Source organism: Sorex fumeus, unplaced genomic scaffold (assembly GCF_029834395.1).
Source record: "Sorex fumeus unplaced genomic scaffold, SorFum_2.1 ptg000069l, whole genome shotgun sequence".
Classification (NCBI taxonomy): domain Eukaryota; kingdom Metazoa; phylum Chordata; class Mammalia; order Eulipotyphla; family Soricidae; genus Sorex; species Sorex fumeus.
Window position 1 is genome coordinate 1,563,786 of NW_026606126.1, and position 19,352 is coordinate 1,583,137.

General features: G+C 41.0%; 1 protein-coding gene across 2 annotated transcripts in view; it reads right to left on the reverse strand.

The window, feature by feature from the left end:
• EED (embryonic ectoderm development) overlaps positions 1 to 19,352 on the reverse strand; it is a 43,705-nt gene that overhangs the window by 4,259 nt on the left and 20,094 nt on the right. Inside the window, exons 8-10 of one of the 2 annotated variants that reach the window (XM_056128828.1) lie at positions 9,468 to 9,601; positions 7,173 to 7,278; positions 6,016 to 6,090 (exon numbers count right to left, since the gene is read on the reverse strand). In XM_056128828.1, the coding sequence (XP_055984803.1) occupies positions 6,016 to 6,090; positions 7,173 to 7,278; positions 9,468 to 9,601 (315 nt within the window). The remainder of the gene's footprint in view (positions 1 to 6,015; positions 6,091 to 7,172; positions 7,279 to 9,467; positions 9,602 to 19,352) is intronic. The other variant, XM_056128829.1, reaches the window with a different exon arrangement.

The window sequence follows — 19,352 nt, forward strand, 5'->3', positions numbered from 1 at the left end:
AATTCTAAAATAGGCTGTCTTTAAGGGCTTCTTTACTCATGACACCAATAAAGGGTTCTTGATTTAAGGAGTCCCCAGGGCCTGATCCAATAGTACAGCAAGGTAGGGTGCTTGTCACACATGTGGTGGACCCAGGCTCGATCCCCAGCACCACATACGGTCCCCGAGCACAGAGCCAACAGTCCTAAGCACTGCTGGCTGGGGGAAGAGGAGACCCTTCTGGAAAAAAAAGGAGCAATAAAAATTGGCTCTTCCTGAAGCTGGAGAATGTGTGATGCACTGTGTTCAATCCCCAGCACAAGGAGATGGGGGAAGGAGAAGCTGCCTATGCTATTGCTGCATTCAAAAGTCATCAAGAGGGCCAGAGTGGTACAGGGATATGGGAGTAGGGCGTTTGCTTTGCTTTGAGTCGGACCCAGTTTCCATCCCCAGCATCCATCTGGACTTCCCTGAGCACTGCTAGTAAGTCATTCCTGAGTGCAGAGCTAGAAAGAAGTAACTCCTGAGCATTGTGGGTGTGATGCAAAAAAGCTAAATAAATAAAACCTGAGAACTTTGAAACATTCCAATTTTCAGCTCAGGAGTCAGAGCAAAAGCTTCCCTGCGAGAGCTGGTGTCCCTCCTGGGAACCCCAGGGGTTCCCCAACAACTTGGCTAGAAGTGACCCTGAATGGGGGCAGGGGTTGGGGTAGGGAAAAAAACAACACAACAAAGCTGGGGGAGGAAAACTGGGGCTGGTAGGGGTTAGTTTCCAGGCGATCAGACCTGGCTAGAATCTAGAAGCGTGGGGAGAGCCTCAGCCCATCCTCTGTGCAGGCAGGTGTTGGGGCAGTAATGCAGGGATGGGGAGTGCCTTAGCCCACCTGGAAGCTGTGGGGTGCCGTTCCCAGAGCAGCCCTCAGGGGATGGACTCCCCTTACGTGTCCTTTCTGGAGAGTTTTAATTTTGATCATGGAACATACAGCAAACTTAAGACTCTGAAGGTAGAAGGCAGGTGGTTAAGAATCCTGGGCTACGAAGAACTTAAGACTTCTGCATTTCTCACAGGACTTTACAGTTTGATGCTACAGAAGGCAGCAAATGCTTTTCTTTTAAAGGGTCTCAACAAAAGCCTACCTTCTAGTCAATGGTCCAGGAAACTGGCAACCTACCAAGCGAGCATTTTCAACCAAATATTCCAATCATTTTCTTTTTATAAAGTTTCCTGCAGCCATTCTTTTAGCTCTGCTGAAAATAAATCCTCCTAGCCTTTCCTTCTTCTGAGAAGGAAAACACACACACACACACACACACACACACACACACACACACACCCCCTAAAAACCCGTGGCCCACCTCCCTACATAAACCAAGTAAGACCTGGTGGGAACTCCTTCTCACATGTAACTGGGCATTCTTCCCCACCCTCAAGTAGTGAGGTCACCCCCTTTGGTCTGACCATCAGGGCCACCTAATCAGCAACACTGTAACCAAATCAAAATATGTTCCTCTTTCCTAAAGTTTGAAGAGCCATCAAGAGAAGCTTGTAACAGATCAAAATTAGATCCAGTCTCATAATGTAATAACTCAAATATCCAGATTTCAGTAAAGATAACCTATCACAGTAAAAACTGTTTAAATCAAGTTACTGAGAAGAGACAATCAATAGATGGAACACTGAAATGGCATAGCACTACTGACAAAATTGAAAGCAGAGCTGGATGGGCTGAGCATGCTCTGCATGCAGGAGGTCTAGGTTCAATCCCTAGGCACTATCAGGTGTGGCTCCCAAACAGAAAAACAACAGAAAAAGGAACTTAGAGCAGTAATCCCAAAAACTGTTCCAATGAGTTATAAACAAAAGGTTAAAAACAAAAGGTCTCGACTGGAGAGATAGCAAGGTATACTCCCACAAGTCTCAGTATAGACCGCAGTAGGAGCAAATGGAGATTATGGAATGGAAAGAAAAAACAAAGACCAAAACGGAAAGGCTGAGGGTTAACTAGGAAAGAGCAAAATACGTAAACTTTTTGATTCACAGTATTTTTAGTAAGAATTGTTTTTAATCAGTAAACTTTAGAGTAATAGAAATTATTCAATCTGAGCAAAAGAAAATGGAAATGACAGGTGTAGAGACCAAAAAAAAAAAAAAAAGATGCTAATACACATTCTAGACTTCCAAAAGAAGGGAAAGCGGAGAGCAACTATGGCATGTGAAGGCTCCAAACTCGGGACAAATTATGCTCTCAAAAAACACACAAACCTACAACAGAGTCAAGGTGAGCGAATTCCAAAAAGATAAAATGGAAACTTCTGGAAGCCAAGAAAGCATTTCCCCCACAGCTGAGACAGAAAGAACACCTTGCCTTCAAGGGGAAATGAGCCCCAATCAATGGCAGAATTCTTTAGAAAGAGGGAACCCAGCATTCTCTACACCTTGAAGTGTGAATGTAAAATCCAATAACACCTCTGAAGAATGAATGGGAAATGAGGACCATCTCACAGGAAGAGAAAATTTAGAGGATTTGTTTGCAGCAGAGCTAAAACAATGGTTACAAGAAGCGTTATAAAAAGAAAATTACTCCAGAAAGAGTGCCTAAAACCTGCTAAGAAAAGTAGAACAAAAAACTAAAATAGTAAATACAGTATTCTTCTTGAGTTGTTAAAATTATGTTTAATGACTGAAGGAAAAATTACAACACTATCTTAGATAGTCCTCAATTGTGAAGGGAAAATACGACAATTATAGACACACTTCATGTGAAGAGGTAAAATGTTGACACACAGTAGATATTGTGTGTTCAGAACAAATAAAAACTACACAAATACACTCAAATTATGAAATCTTTTAAAAGGACAATACTATGTACAGGTAAGTACATATGAACTGGACACAGCACTGTAGACACATCTGTAAGAAATCCAACTCAATAACATGCAGAGATTATGATAAAAAGATGAGAAAAATGTGTAGCAAACAATCAAAAGGAAGCGGGAACAGCCATTTTACTTCAAAGCAAGGGAAATCAGAGATCGTATAACTAACTCAGTAAGAACCAAGTCATTGAATCTCAGAAACACTAAATATGCATATGTAGTAGCTGCAGAATGTCTGAGCTGAAGAGAAAAAAGGGGAAATCCACAATTACAGCTGGAGGCACCAACTACTGTTTCTCAGCAACTGACCCTCTCGGGAGTAAAATACACATTTATTCTCATCCAGCTCTCATGAAACAGAACTGGAATAGGGTCATAAAAAAAGCTCAAAAAATTTAGAAAAATCAAAACCACATATTATCATAACTGAAACAAATTAAAAATTCAGATAATGATACCAGGCAATCTTCCAACACTTCAAACCTAGCACACCATAAATCACACAAATGTACAGCATCAAATGCAGACATTAGAAAAGTACTGGGTAAGGGACAAAGCTTAATATGTATGTATGAATCACTGGTTAATTCCGTCTAGGCACCCGCAAAAACCTCAGTTCAATAATATTAAAAAACATATTAAAAAACTAGTAATAGAAGACTAGTGCAAAAGAATAGCAATTGGAGGGCTCTTGGCTTGCAAGCAAACGATGTGGGTTCAATCACTGTGTGATTACAGCACTGAGTATTAAGCCCACAGCCCTAATGAGTGTCACTTCCCCACCCCAACCCACACGAGTACATCCTCAGGGTGGGGCAACAGGACAGCAGGTACAGTGCTCGCCTGTGTGTGGCGACCAGGTCTGACTTCCAGGGCACCAGGAGGAGTGATCCCTGAGCACACCCCCTTCAAAATAGAACATACTTCAAATGTCTTAGGCCTACCGGTGGGGAAGTCAGTCAAACAACAGAACTGTCACAAGAATAAAATAGAAACCCTAGCAAAAACTGGCCAAAAAGCAAAACAGAAGTAAAAATTAAAAAGATAAAAATCACTGGTATAAATGGAGCCATAAGTGAAAGCAGACCCTTGACTATCACACCTGCAGAAAGCAACAGACTAATTAGCACTATACAAGTGTTTACTTTAGATAGATACCATCAATTCCTCAAATTAGTACAAACTACCAAAACCTATACAATGTGACAAAGTAAAATATAAACAACTTTTTGTTTAGAATCACTAATTTTAATTTCCAAACACCCATTCAAAATTTTCTAGGTAATAGATAACGGCATTCTATCAACCATTCGAAGAATTAACATCCAGGAGATCAAACTGATATTACAGTGATTACAGTGGGTAGGATGTTTCCCTTGCATGTGGCTGATCCAGGTTTGATCCACAGCAACCCATATGGTCCCTGAGCACTGTCAGAAGTAATTCCCTAAGTACAGAGCCAGGAGTAACCCCTGAGCATCACTGCCTGTGGACCCCCCCCCCAAAAAGAAAAGAAACCTATTGAAGACATTCATTCTACATAAAAAAAAGAAACCTATTGAAGACATTCATTCTACATAAACATTCGTTCTACATAAACTTTCAAGAAGCAGGCAAGGTTTTCCAATTCGTTTTACGAAGGATCATTAAAAACTAGTCAGTACAAAAAAGAAACCTTACTATCACACCCAGTGAATAGAAACACAAAAATCCTTTCATAAAATACAATTCAGCAACATAGAGGAATCATGAAAGGTATTTACTACTAACACTGCTACTCAACACAGAAAACCAAGTCTACCAGCGTGATTAGGCAAGAAAAAGTGTGGCTTACGTTGACTTTCATGTATGAGGTCCTGGATTGAATCCTCAGCTATGTGGTCCTCAAGCATCTCTGGGTGTGTCCTGCATCCCCACCCACAGCACTACTAAAATGTGGTCCAAAAACCAAGAGTACCATTTGAAACCACTTATAGAAATATTAGATGTAAATCTAGCTTAAGCATGTACACGACTTACATGCTAAAAAACACAAAATGCTGGAAATTTTTTAAAAAGCAAAGAAGTTCTAAATAAAAGGAACTACCATACTCTAAACTGGAAGACTCTGCAAGAGTAAAGCTACACAACTTCAATAAACACTCTCCCCAAGCAAACTTCTGTAGTAGTTTTCAAAAACACAGCAAGATCAATCTAAAACTTGCAAAAGGCACTAATGTAGCTAAAATAATTTTGAAGAATAAGAGGAGAGAAATCACTCTACCAATTCCAAGGTTTATTAGTAATCAAGGCCATATTAAACTGCACTGATGAGCACAGAATAAATAGAAAACCAGAAACCAAGTATGGTCAAATAATTGACTATGGTACAAAAGCAATCCAAATCTTCCAACAAATGCTGCCAAAACAACTGAGTGTCTAGAAGCAAAAATAAATGCTACTGAGTCAGAGAAACAGTACAGGGATTAAGGCATTTGTTTTGCTTAGCAGAACCAAATACAGAAAACCTTAGCACCATCAGGTGTGGCCCAAACCTCTCTCACCAAGAGAAATAGGACTGGCATTTAAAATTAGCAAAAATTAACTTTAGATGGATCACACTTGAAATAGAATATAAAACAATACAACAGATGTTTATATAAAGCAGTTTCTTCTGACAATGAAGAAAACATCCTACAGAAATGTCCTTTAGTGAATGTAGCTCTTTGTACCCTCAGCAAATAAAAAGCATGCAAAGTTCCACTACTGATACTTGTTTAAAAAAAAAGTGCTTGGTAAAGAGGTTTTAGAAAACAAAGCATGGTCCATAAAATATTCTTAAAAATCAGATTTTATCAAAATTAAAAAATGTTTTGCAAAAAAAAAGTTTTGCATAAGTCCTTATTAAGAGGATGAAAAGACAAGCTAAAAATATCTGCACACTAGTTATATTAAGAACTCCCAAAAATTCAACAATAGAAAAACCAACAACAAAATCCCAGTCCAATTAGAAATGAGTAAAAGATATGAAGAGACAATACTGAAAGGATATATGGATGGTAAATAATCACATGAAAAAGATGTTCAACATCACTAGCCATCAGAGGAATGCAAAATTAAGACCATGATGAGATATGACACACCTATCAGAACAGCTAAAATAAAAAATAGTGACAATACCAAATGTCGGCGAAGACTCGAAGACACTGGATCTTTCTTACATTTCTGGTGGGAATGTAAAATGGCACGGCCACTCTGGAAAATAGTTTGGCAGTTTCTTAAAAAACTAAACAAACTTAACCATGACCCACCAATTGCCCTTTCTAGGCATTTATCCCAGAGAAATGAAAATTTAAGTCCACACAAAAACCTGTACAGGAATGTTCATTTGAAGCTTTGTCATAGCCCCAAAGAGAAAGTACCAAAATGTCCTAAAACAAATGAGTAGTTACTGTGATGGTGGTTCATCCATACATGGAATACTACTTAGCAACAAAAAGGGAGAGAATCATTGGTACATACAACTAGGATGGCATTTTTTTTGACTGCAACTTTCTAAATGAGAAAATTTCTATGTGATGACAAGGAACTAAACACATACTGTACAAAGGTCAATTTTCTATTTGATAATGTATCATAGTTATTTTAACCAATGGGGGTGAAGGACAAAATGGGACCTCTCTGCACTATCTTTGAAACTCTGACTCTTAAGATTTAAAAAATAAAGTGGTGTTTGGATGTAAAAAGCTTCTGTCCGAGAAAGTGCCCTGAAATCCGTATCAAGAAAAGGAACTGACTAGAATTTCTCCAAATTTGCCAATACTAAATGTTCAGATGACAATATCAGCAAAAAAAGTGTCTATGCACATGATTCCAACAATATGCATGCTACAGCCAGGGTTGGCCCGTCACAGCCTATAAGCCAACGTTAGCCATCTGTTTTTGTACATAAGTTTACTGAAAGACACAAACACACACATAAACAAAACAAAACAAAAAAAAAACCACAAAAACCAAACCAAACACTGGCTTTAGATATTACTTATACATTAGCAGAGGACAAGATCATATTACAATTTAACAATTTTCACCTCACTGGGAACACAAAAATAACTCCTCAGGACGTTTTATGCCTAAAACAAGTTTCTAAATCTTTAAAGAATAAAAACAAACAAACAAACAAAAAAAAAAAACATGAGACTTAAAAAAAAAAAAAAAAGAAAAAGCAGGCAATCTTCTCCCATCTGCCATCCAATTACCAAACAGCATTAAAAGACTATTCTCCCTGCAGTTCCAACTCACACAATGGAAGTACAGCTTAACAGCAATTACCATACCTTGGAAAGTATCAAATCACCTAACCATCGTACACAATCCACATAATTCCTATGAATGTCTCTGGTAGAAAAGTCAGGAAAGTGAATTTTCTGAGAAATAAATGGCCTGAAATGGAAATGTCAAAAGTTAAGAGGAAAAAGTATAGTAGAACCACAGTGATTTTTCATTTTTGGATTTATAAAATTGTGAAAAAATAAAATGACTATAAAACAAACTATCTTCACACATCTACTTGCAAATTAGCATTTCATTCCATTTTTGGTTTCATTATCAGCTCTCAATATTTTATCCTAGAAAGTATCATTTACAAAACTTCAAATTTCTAACTATTAGAAACACTTAATCATTTCTACACTGGCTATCCCAACCAATGATAATCAAGTATATCTGATTATAGCACTGAGTTTTATATAGGAAAAAAACTATTAAAACCAAGAAAAATGAAATATGTAATAAATGTAAGCAACAGGGCTCAGCGTCTGGTTCAGCAGCAGAGCACAGGCCTTGCCGGCATGAGGCCCTAGGTTCAAAAGCAAGCACCACAAATTGAGAAAACAATACAAACCCAAATAAGTCAAGCAGGAATTAATGGTCTTTGTAAGTCAACATATCTAGATCTCAAGAGTTACCATTTCAGGAATGATATTTGAAAGACTGCTAAAGTTTGAAAGATGAGAGCTCATCTTTTAACTAGTTTCTGAAAATGGAAAATGCTTCTGATAGGAATTTGACATCAGAACTTTTTCTTGTATTTAGCAAAATAGAACATTTTGTGAACACTGTCTTTAAAGAAAAAACCATAAATAGATTTTTCTGATTTTGATACAACTATCATGGTATTATGATATGCCATGGGGCTGGAGCGATAGCACAGCGGGTAGGGCATTCGCCTTACAAGCGGCCAACATGGCCGACCCGAGTTCGATTCCTCCGCCCCTCTCGGAGAGCCCGGCAAGCTACCGAGAGTATTCGATATGCCAGACACAGTAACAACAAAGTCTCCAATGGAGACGTTACTGGGCCCGCTCGAGCAAACAGACGATCAACGGGAGGGCCTTTACCTTTACCTTTTACCTTATGATTTACTATGTATTGTGCAATTCCCATATCCTTTTTTACCATTTCCCTCACAGGAAGAGCAGTGAACTAAATGATCTCTAACATTATTTCCAATTCAAATTCTACAGCATTAAAACATTATTAATAATCTGAATTTTTTTTTTCTAATTTTGGGGCCACATTCAGCGGTGCTCAGGGGACCAAATGAGAATCTGGGTATCAAACCCAGGACATCTGCATGCTAGACAAGCACCCCAATTGCTGTGCTACTGCTCCAGCTGATTATATATACACATATATATTCAGGCAAACACCCTATCCACTGTACTGTCACTCCAGGCCCCCAAAATATATTTGCAACTAGCAATGTTAATTCGTTTCAAGCCTATTACACAACTATTGTGTGATTCTCGACTGGAGAAGACCTGCACTACTAAATACTATTCCTAAGCAGTGAAACCTAACAGCTCTGCTATAGGGAGAAAAAATTAGTAGCTCCTTGAGTTTTCAAATACAAATGTGAAACCTAATTTTTAGAGACTTTCCTGGGATTTAATGAATGTTAGTGAATCAAAACTGCAAAGTTAACATACTTACAGAGAAGGTGTTAACAGTTTCCTACAAGTCAGAAATAGGGTCAGTGAATCAAGAAAGTATTCAAAGACACTGCCTTACACCTCTTAAGTCCATTTTAAGTGGGGCTAGAGTGATACTACAGCAGATAGGGCGACTGCCACTCAAGTGGCTCAAACAAAACATCTAACGGTGGATGTTGGGGATTGAACCTGGGGCCGTCCACACACAAGGCAAACGTCCTACCTGCGGTACTATCACTCAGGCCCCCTAGCAATATATTTTGACAGGTCTTTAAATTCATAATAAAGTTAAGTGGCGTAACATTTTTATATTGAAATATAGTTCAATGATAAAACACATGCCCCCTCAAATGTTAGGTGTTCAGTTTGATTCCGTGCACCCACATACAAAATGCCATGCATACACCTAAGCTGTAAGTGAGATGTACTCTAAGAGGAAAACAGAGAATTTTGAAAACTAAGAGAGAGTCATTAAAAGCATCACTAGTGGTGACTACTTTATGGTCAAAATCTTATAAATATAGTGATTAAAAACAGCCTCCAATGTTGAGAGTCTTAGAGGGAAATGTTGGAAAAAGCAAAACACCATCTACACAACAGTGTATTACAACAAGTTGTTATAAATACCACAATGGTTACCTGTTTGTTTTATTTGGGTTATAATCATAAGATTCCTTAATTGCATTTATCATTCTCTTTGAATTGATTCTCCAAAGTTTAAGTGAGTGATCCATACCACAGGACATTATTTTTTCACCCAAAAGATCATAATCCTGTATGTAAAAGAGAAAAGCTTAAATCAATGATATGAATCATCTTCTAATATGTTATCCAATTTTCATGACATAATAATTGTATCATTTTCAAATGTAAGTAATTTTCAAATGTGAAGTCTTATAATTGGTTCTTACTACCATCAAGACACAGTTCCAGACATTCTCCAAGATAGACCACATGCTGAGCCACAAAACATGCCTCCATAAAATTAAGAAGGTAGAGATTGTATCAACAATCTTCTCAGACCATAATGCGCTGAAATTAGAAGTAAATCACACACAAAAACAGAAAACTAAATCAAACACCTGGAAATTAAACAGTGCACTATTGAACAACGAGTGGATTAGACAGGAAATCAAAGAGGAAATAAAAAGATTCCTAGAAACGAATGAAAATGAGAACACGAGTTACCAAAACTTATGGGACACAGCAAAGGCTGTGTTAAGAGGAAAGTTTATAGCTCTACAAGCATTCCTCAGGAAGGAGGAGCGAGCACACATAAGTAACCTAACCTCACAGCTTAAGAGCTTGGAGAAGGACCAAAAAAAGGAGCACAACCCGAACAGGAGAAAGGAAATAATAAAACTCAGAGCAGAGATTAATGAGATGGAAACCCAAAAAACAATCCGAAAGATCAATGAAACCAAAAGCTGGTTCTTCGAGAAAATTAACAAGATCGATAAGCCTCTAGCAAAACTCACAAAGAAAGGGAGAGAGAAAACCCTAATAAACCGAATCAGAAATGAAAAGGGGGTCATTACAACAGAAACCACAGAAATTCAGAGGATCCTCAGGGAGTACTTTGAGAAGCTTTATGCCACGGAACATCAAAACCTCGAGGAAATGGATAAATTCCTAGACTCCTACAGACTCCCAAGGCTGAACCAAGAAGACCTGGAATACCTGAACAGACCTATCACCATCAAGGAAATTGAAATGGTAATAAAAAGTCTCCCCAAGCACAAAAGTCCTGGCCCGGATGGATTCACTAGTGAATTCTTCCAAATCTTTAAAGAGGACTTACTCCCGATGCTCTTTAAGCTTTTCCACGAAATTGAAATATCAAAAACACTTCCAAACAGTTTCTACGAAGCAAATATCACACTGATACCAAAAGCAGACAGAGATACCACAAAGAAAGAGAATTACAGGCCGATATCCCTGATGAACACAGATGCAAAGATCCTCAACAAACTACTAGCAAATAGAATCCAACTACTCATCAAAAAGATCATACACCATGACCAAGTAGGATTCATCCCAGGGATGAAAGGATGGTTTAACATTCGGAAATCAATCAACATAATCCACCATATCAACAAAAGAAAAGATAAAAAGCATATGATCATATCAATAGATGCAGAGAAAGCATTTGATAAGATCCAGCACCCCTTTATGATGAAAACCCTAGCCAAAATGGGTATAGAGGGGACCTTCCTCAACATAATTAAAGCCATCTACCACAAGCCTACAGCAAGCATCATCCTCAATGGGGAAAAACTGAGAGCCTTCCCTCTAAGATCAGGGACGAGACAGGGATGCCCACTCTCTCCACTGCTGTTCAATATAGTACTGGAAGTACTTGCAATAGCGATTAGGCAGGAAAAAGATATTAAGGGCATTCAGGTAGGAAAGGAAGAAATCAAGCTCTCACTATTCGCAGATGATATGATACTCTACTTAGAGAACCCAATAACTTCCACCAAAAAACTCCTAGAAACAATAGACTCGTATAGTAAAGTTGCAGGTTATAAAATCAATACCCAAAAGTCCATGGCTTTCCTATACGCAAACAGTGAGAGAGAAGAAAGCAACATGAAAAAAAACAATCCCATTCACAATTGTGCCCCAGAAAATCAAGTACCTAGGAATCAGCTTAACTAAGGAAGTAAAGGACCTGTACAAAGAAAACTACAAAACGCTACTTCAGGAAATAAAAGAGGACATGAGGAAATGGAAAGATATCCCCTGCTCATGGGTCGGGAGACTTAACATTGTCAAAATGGCAATACTACCGAAAGCATTGTATAAATTCAATGCAATCCCTATAAGGATACCCATGACATTCTTCAAAGAAATGGAGCAAACACTCTTGAAATTTATATGGAACAATAAGCCCCCACGAATAGCTAAAGCAATTCTTGGGAAAAAGAAAATGGGAGGAATCAACCTCCCGAACTTCAAACTGTACTACAAAGCAGTAATAATTAAAACAGCATGGTACTGGAACAAAGGCAGAACTGCAGACCAATGGAACAGGGTTGAATACACTGACATCTCTCCTCAATCATATGCTCATCTAATCTTTGATAAAGGTGCAAGTAATGTGAAGTGGAGTAAGGAAAGCCTCTTTAATAAATTGTGTTGGCATCACTGGACGGCTACATGCAAAAAAATAGGCTCAGAACTCTGCCTAACACCATGTACAAAAGTAAGATCAAAATGGATTAAAGACCTCAACATCAGACCAGAAACCATAAGGTACATTGAAGATAAAGTTGGCAAAACCCTCTATGACATTGAAGCTAATGGTATCTTCAAAGATGCCATGCCACTGGCCGAGCAAGTGAAAACAGAGATAGATAAATGGGACTATCTTAAACTAAGAAGCTTCTGCACCTCCAAAGAAACAGTGACCAAAATACAAAGACAGTCTACAGAATGGGAAAGGATATTCACCGAATACACATCTGACAAGGGGTTGATATCCAGGATATACAAAATACTGGTTAAACTCCACAAGAAGAAAACATCCAACCCCATCCAAAAATGGGGCAATGAAATGAACAGAAACTTTCTCAAACAAGAAATCCGAATGGCAAAAAAGCACATGAGAAAATGCTCTACATCATTAATCATCAGGGAGATGCAGATCAAAACCACAATGAGATACCATCTCACACCTCAGAGACTGGCCCACATTCAAAAGAACAAAAGCAACCGATGCTGGCGTGGATGTGGCAAGAAAGGGACACTCCTTCACTGTTGGTGGGAATGTCCACTGGTTCAGCCCTTCTGGAAAACAGTATGGACGATTCTCAAAAAATTAGAAATTGAGCTCCCATTTGACCCAGCAATACCACTCCTGGGAATATATCCCAGAGAGGCAAAAATGTGTAGTCGAAGTGACATCTGCACTTGTTTGTTCATTGCAGCACTCTTTACAATAGCCAGAAACTGGAAGAAACCTGAATGCCCAAGAACAGATGACTGGTTAAAGAAACTTTGGTACATCTACACAATGGAGTACTATGTAACTGTTAGAAAAGATGAAGTCATGAAATTTACATACAAGTGGTACAACATGGAAAGTATCATGCTAAGCGAAATGAGTCAGAAAGAGAGGGATAGACATAGAAAGATTGCATTCATCTGGGGGATATAAAGTAACAAAGTATGAGATTAATACCCAAGAATAGTTGAGATCAGCACCAGGAGGACTATTCCATAACTTAGAGGCCAGCCGGGTATCCTAGAGGAAAGGGCAGTTCAGATAGAGAAGGGAGCACCAAATAAAGGATGTTTGGAGGATCCTCCCAGGAGGAGAGATGCATGTCGAAAGTAGACTATGGACTGAACATGTTTGCCACTCAATGCCTCTTTTGCAGACCACAACACCCAAAAGGAGAGAGAGAACACAGGGGATTGCCCTGCCACAGAGACGGGGGGATGGGGGGATGGGGGTGGGAGGGATATTATCCATGGTGGTGGAAAATGGGCACTGGTGGAGGGATGGGTATCTGATCATTGTATAATTGAAACCAAAGCACAAAAAATTGTAAATCTACAACTTAAAAAAAAATAAAATAAAGGGGGGAAAAAAAAAAAGACACAGTTCCAGGTCTCAGGACGTCATTCAGTGTCATGCACACTCTTGCACTTAGGAAGCCTTTGGGTTTTCACACAGGGTCATAGTCAGAGAAACTATCATACAAACACAACTGACTTGACACCACAGTAGATGTGCTTACTATGTAATATGGAAGTAAATTCTGGGCTAGACATGCAGCTGGACAATTATTCTATGACATAGAAACCAAATCCCACAAGCTTTATTACTTTTATCTAACCCTGATCAAGATGTGAAACTGACAGCTGTATCAAGAACCATGAAGAGTCCTTAGAAAGTGACGTTTCCCAGGACTTTGTGACTGAGAACTCTGGGTTCAACAGGAGCGGGAACGGAGATCCGCTACCCATATACTGTCTCTGGCAACTCAAGTCACACCCATAAGCCACCTCTGGTTGGTGCCAGATAATCTCGTCATGGGTCACCATCCAGATTGCATGCCCTTCTCTCACGGAAGGAAGCACAACATAACACTCGTCACAACCATGTGGCTGTAACCTGAGCCAGGCTGTTTCACTTGGGAAGCCCCAGAGGGGAGCGGGTGAGACCCCCTCCCCACCCCAAGGGACCCAGCCCTGGCAGCCAAAAACCTCCAGAACTCAAGCACCCCCATGCTCTCCACACGCTTGGGCAAAGCCTCACTCACAAGTGAACCTATTCCTGGACCACACAGCCACTTCATACTACATCCCCTACCCATACTCCAAGAGTACATAACACATTTGATGGGGTTCAAAGTAGGAGGCAACCAATCTTAGAGGGAAATAATTATTTTACATGTATACATATATATAAAAACACACAAGGCTCTGGGGGCGACTAAAACCACATGGGAAGGGGGGCGTTCCAGTCCGTCCTTCACGCCCTACCGAGGTCACCAGTTGCCCCCCACGAGCGGCTCTCCAGCACGGCCACAGCCCCAGAAGCACAAGGACTTAATGCAGAACCCGGCAGCTTGGAGCAGAAAAGTGAAAGGACTGTGCGTTAATCCAGGCCATCATGTCTGCCCGGAGGGGAAAGGGTGTTGGTCCCTTCCGCCCTCCTCCCTCTGGAAAGAAAGATGGCGGCCACATGGGAGCCTTGTGGACAGCAGGTATGAGCCGGGGGTGTGGGGGCGACTAAAACCTCATGGGAAGGGGGGCGTTCCGGTCCGTCCTTCACGCCCTACCGAGGTCACCAGTTGCCCCCCACTAGCGGCTCTCCAGCACGGCCACGGCCCCAGAAGCACAAGGACTTAATGCAGAACCCGGCAGCTTGGAGCAGAAAAGTGAACGGACTATGCGTTAATCCAGGCCATCAAGTCTGCCGGAGGGGAAAGGGTGTTGCCCCAGTCGCCTTCTCCTCTCTGGAAAGAAAGATGGCGGCCGCATGGGAGCCTTGTGGACAACAGGTATGAGCCGGGGGAGTGGGGGCGACTAAAACCTCATGGGAAGGGGGGCGTTTCGGTCCGCCCTTCACGCCCTACCGAGGTCACCAGTTGCCCCCCACGAGCGGCTCTCCAGCACGGCCACGACTCCAGAGCACAGAAACCAATTTCTTAACTATCTGACTTTCAGTAGAAATACTTCCAGGGTCAATAAGTAAAATAGCAGAAATCCAAAACCAACATTTAATTCTTGAACCCAGCTGTAGAAAGCAAATCACTTCACAATGCTTTGTCAGCATGTCTGTTTTGGGGGGTGGGGGGGTAAACTCTAAATAATAGTGGTGAATCTTTTATTGAAACAATGAATCTAATCAAAGCAGATAGAGTGTTAACTAGAATTCATCTGCCTCACAGGGACTGGGAGGGGTGGGGGTGGGGTTTTATTGGGGTTCTTCATGGTAAAAAATAAGTTTTGGTAAAGGGAAATGTGTTTGATATTTGCATGACTGAGACCTAAACCTGAAAGCTTTGTAACCTTTCCCACGGTGATTCAATAAAAAGGTAAAGGTAAAGGTAAAGGCCCTCCCGTTGATCGTCGATTTGCTCGAGCGGGCCCAGTAACATCTCCATTGGAGAATTTGTTGTTACTGTGTTTGGCATATCGAATACTCTCGGTAGCTTGCCGGGCTCTCCGAGAGGGGTGGAGGAATCGAACTCGGGTCGGCCATGTTGGCCGCTTGTAAGGCGAACGCCCTAACCGCTGTGCTATCGCTCCATAAATAAAATCATTAAAAAAAAATTTAATCATAAAAAAAAACACACAAGGCTCAACCTTTAACATGTTAATGATCTCGTACAGAAGGGCTTAATAGCCCCTAGGTGAAATGCAACAATCTTTAAACTCTCTCCTCTAAGGACACTTTTTTGTAGCATTTTCAGCGATTTTTCACAAAAAAAAAACTATATAAAATATATTATTTCGGTTTCCCTTTGCTGCAGGGATTGGGGTTCACAATGGAAACATCCAAAATATGGTGGTGGGAAGGGAATGGTGGTGGGATTGGAATTTGAGTATTGTGAACTTCTTTATAAAATAAATTAAAAAAAAAAACTGAAGATTCGTATTATCTACATATCTAAGTCAAACTATTTTAGCTCCACTGGTTTTTGTCTTGGTGGCTCTGAAAGTGCACCACTGGCTAGAAAGCACCGAGGGCTCAGAGACAGGCTCTGCACAGCCACAGCACCGTCTCCCAAGCACTGACCCAGGACTGAACAGTCCAAACACACACACACCCACCTACCCACCCAGAAAACTGAAAAAGAAAAAAAAAATGAGTGGGGGTTCAATCACATTATGCAGTGGGTTGAGCCATTCACAGCCAAAACTTCAAAAATACTTAATTTTAACTTTTTAATTTCGTGATTTAAAAGGCACCTAACAAACCACATATTCTAATGAACCTACTCAACTTTATTTCAGAAGTGCAGAAATGAAATTAAACCCAGAACATGTATTAATGAAATGGTACATGTTTTAATGCACACATCAATCCAATTATCAGTACACTATTATGTCAGAGGAGGTAATACTCTTGCTGTCACTTATTTTTTTCTTTGGCTTTGGGGCCACACCCAGCAGTGCTCAGCAATTACTCTTGGTGGTGCCTGGGGGACCATATGTGGTTCTGGGTAGACCTGGCAGACAGCGTGCACGGTAAGAGTCCTACCCACTCTACTACCTCTCCAGTCCCTCTTGCTCACATTTTAACAAGCAACAGGGGACTTGGGAGATTGCTCTGAACCCAGGTAATTTCCCCAGCATATGCAAGGACCCACATTTGACCCCAACACCATGGGATGAAGAACTGGCAGTTTCCCCATCCTCCCCAGAACCACTGGGTGGCCCTCCCTGGGGTCATAGAGGACTGCAAAGGCAGTGGCAGAGGTGCAGGGCCAAGCATGGACCCATCTGGTTTGCTGACGGCACGACTGGGAGTCGTGCCTGGGAGGCCTGTGCATCTGGAAACCCCATGCCACACCCAAATAAACACCCAACAGTAGGAGCCAGGGACAGAACAGTGGGACAGTGCTTGCCTCGCACAAGGCCAAACTGGACTCAATCCCTGGCATTCCATATGACCCAGGAATTCTTGGGTGAAGAGCCAGGGGTAACCTCTTGAGCATGCCCAACTATGGTCCAAAACCCAAAAATAAAGTAAAATAACCACAGCACAAGCCTGGGGATATGGCTTGAGGCAGAACAGCTGCTCTGCATGTGAGACTGAATTCAGATTCAGCACAGCAAAACCAAAGGAGTTGGACTGAAAGGTGTTTTCCTCACTAATATGGTGCTGGGGGTCAAATCTAAACTCCTGCACGAAAAGCATGTGTGCTTTGAATGGTCTCACTGGTCCCTGACATGCTGATTTAATCTTTGAATTAATCTCAAGCACTATTTTGCAATATCTAACATTTAAAATTGGTGTTTTCCAAGTAAAGGATGTTTGGAGGACTTGCTTGGGATATAAGAAGTGTGCTGAAAGTAGACTATACACCAAACACAATGTCTACTCAATACCTCTATTGCAAACTACAGCACCCTAAAGGAAAGAAAGTGAGGGGGGGTGGGAGGACTACTGGGATCACTGGTGGTAGAGAGAATGGGCTCCTGGAGGGATGGGTACTTGATCGTTGTATAACTGAAACCGTTGTATAACTGAAGCACGAAATTTTTTAAGTCTACAACTGTACCTCATGGTATTTCATTGAAATAAATAAATAAAATTTGGTGTTTACTGAATTCATAATTCTGGTTCCTACAACTTTCTTAATTACCTCATTGTTAAGAAAAATAAGACACTATTGGAGTCAGTGGTCCTAACAAAGATTTTCCCTGGGGACAGGGGAGGTGTTTCTATGTCCCTCAAACCTGACAATGCTTGGTCCGCTCGCAGCAGTGTTGGGGTGGGGGTGGGGGGGCTGAACCCAGGCTTCCCACATTGAAAGAGTGCTTATCTCCCTTACCCATCTGTGATAAATACATACATAAACCCACACTACAATTTCTAGAAAATTCAATTTAAGTTTCAAGACAAGTTTGAAGACTCAGTAACTTATGGCCAAAGAGACAGCTCAAAGGGCTGGAGTACAGAAATCTGGGTGTGAGTCCCAGGATGGTGGAGAGTGACCACTAAGCACAGAGCCAGAGCAATCCTGGAGCAACCTGGTATGTGGCAAATCAAGCAAAGCAAAATTCAGTAATCTGAAGTGCTTGCCTGGCTAGCTTGACTTCAAACTCTAGCATCTTCTGAACACACCCACCCAAAACTGAGGTGTTCCCCACAGTTCCACAGTGAGAAATCTTGGTCAAAAGGGACAAGAAGTTGGCTCTGAGCTTCAAAACCATCTAGGGTATGTGTGAGCTGTATGAGCTGTGCCTCTGCTGCCTATGTAAAGGGATCATGTGCTGGGACCCCAGTAATAGGAGAACAGAGAGCTGAGGAACAGGGTAAATGGAAAGGAAATTTTAAGTGTGAAAAAGTGAAACCTGACTAAAGATACTTTGTTGTTGCAACATACCAACATATCTTAATACATAAAAATTAAAACACATCATCAGAAGTCACCTAAAACAGTGTGAAGAGAAAACACTTCCTAAAAATATGTATTTAAACTTCTGAACTACTACCTAGTTTAACCTTATTTGTAATTAAGCAAAATATAAGGTAACTTGGTGATTCCAGATTAATAAAATATTACGCAAGTAGTAATACTTCTGAGAATAGTGTGTATGGTGCATAAAACATAAAAAGACTTCATTTGAGAGAAACAACCCAATGGCACATCTCCGAAAACATGATACTGCCAATTTTTCCACGGCAGACTGGTCTGGGCTGAGAACCCGGGAAGCCTTGGAGCGGGGGCAGATTCTTCTTTCCCCCCAAAGCCCAGCAGCCCACAGCCCCAACCACACGCTCCACATAGACTGGGCCAGCTCCACAGGTGAATCTCTAACTGCCAAGCCACCAAACTGTTCCAGGTCTATACCTGCTGGGTGGCGAACCACCTCAAAATTTCATAGTCCTGGGGCTGGAGCGATAGCACAGTGGTGTTCCCCACAGTTCCACAGTGAGAAATCTCGGTCAAAAGGGACAAGAAGTTGGCTCTGAGCTTCAAAACCATCTAGGGTATGTGTGAGCTGTATGAGCTGTGCCTCTGCTGCCTATGTAAAGGGATCATGTGCTGGGACCCCAGTAATAGGAGAACAGAGAGCTGAGGAACAGGGTAAATGGAAAGGAAATTTTAATAATTTCCTGGGACATAGAAACACCTCCCCTGTCCCCAGGGAAAATTTTTAAATAATTTTAAAAATTTCATAGTCCTGGGGCTGGAGCGATAGCACAGTGGTTAGGGCGTTTGCCTTGCAAGCGGCCAACACGGGTTCAATTACCAGCATCCCATATGGTCCCCTGAGCACTGCCAGGAGTAATTCCTGAGTGCAGGGCCAGAAGTAACCCCTGTGCACTGC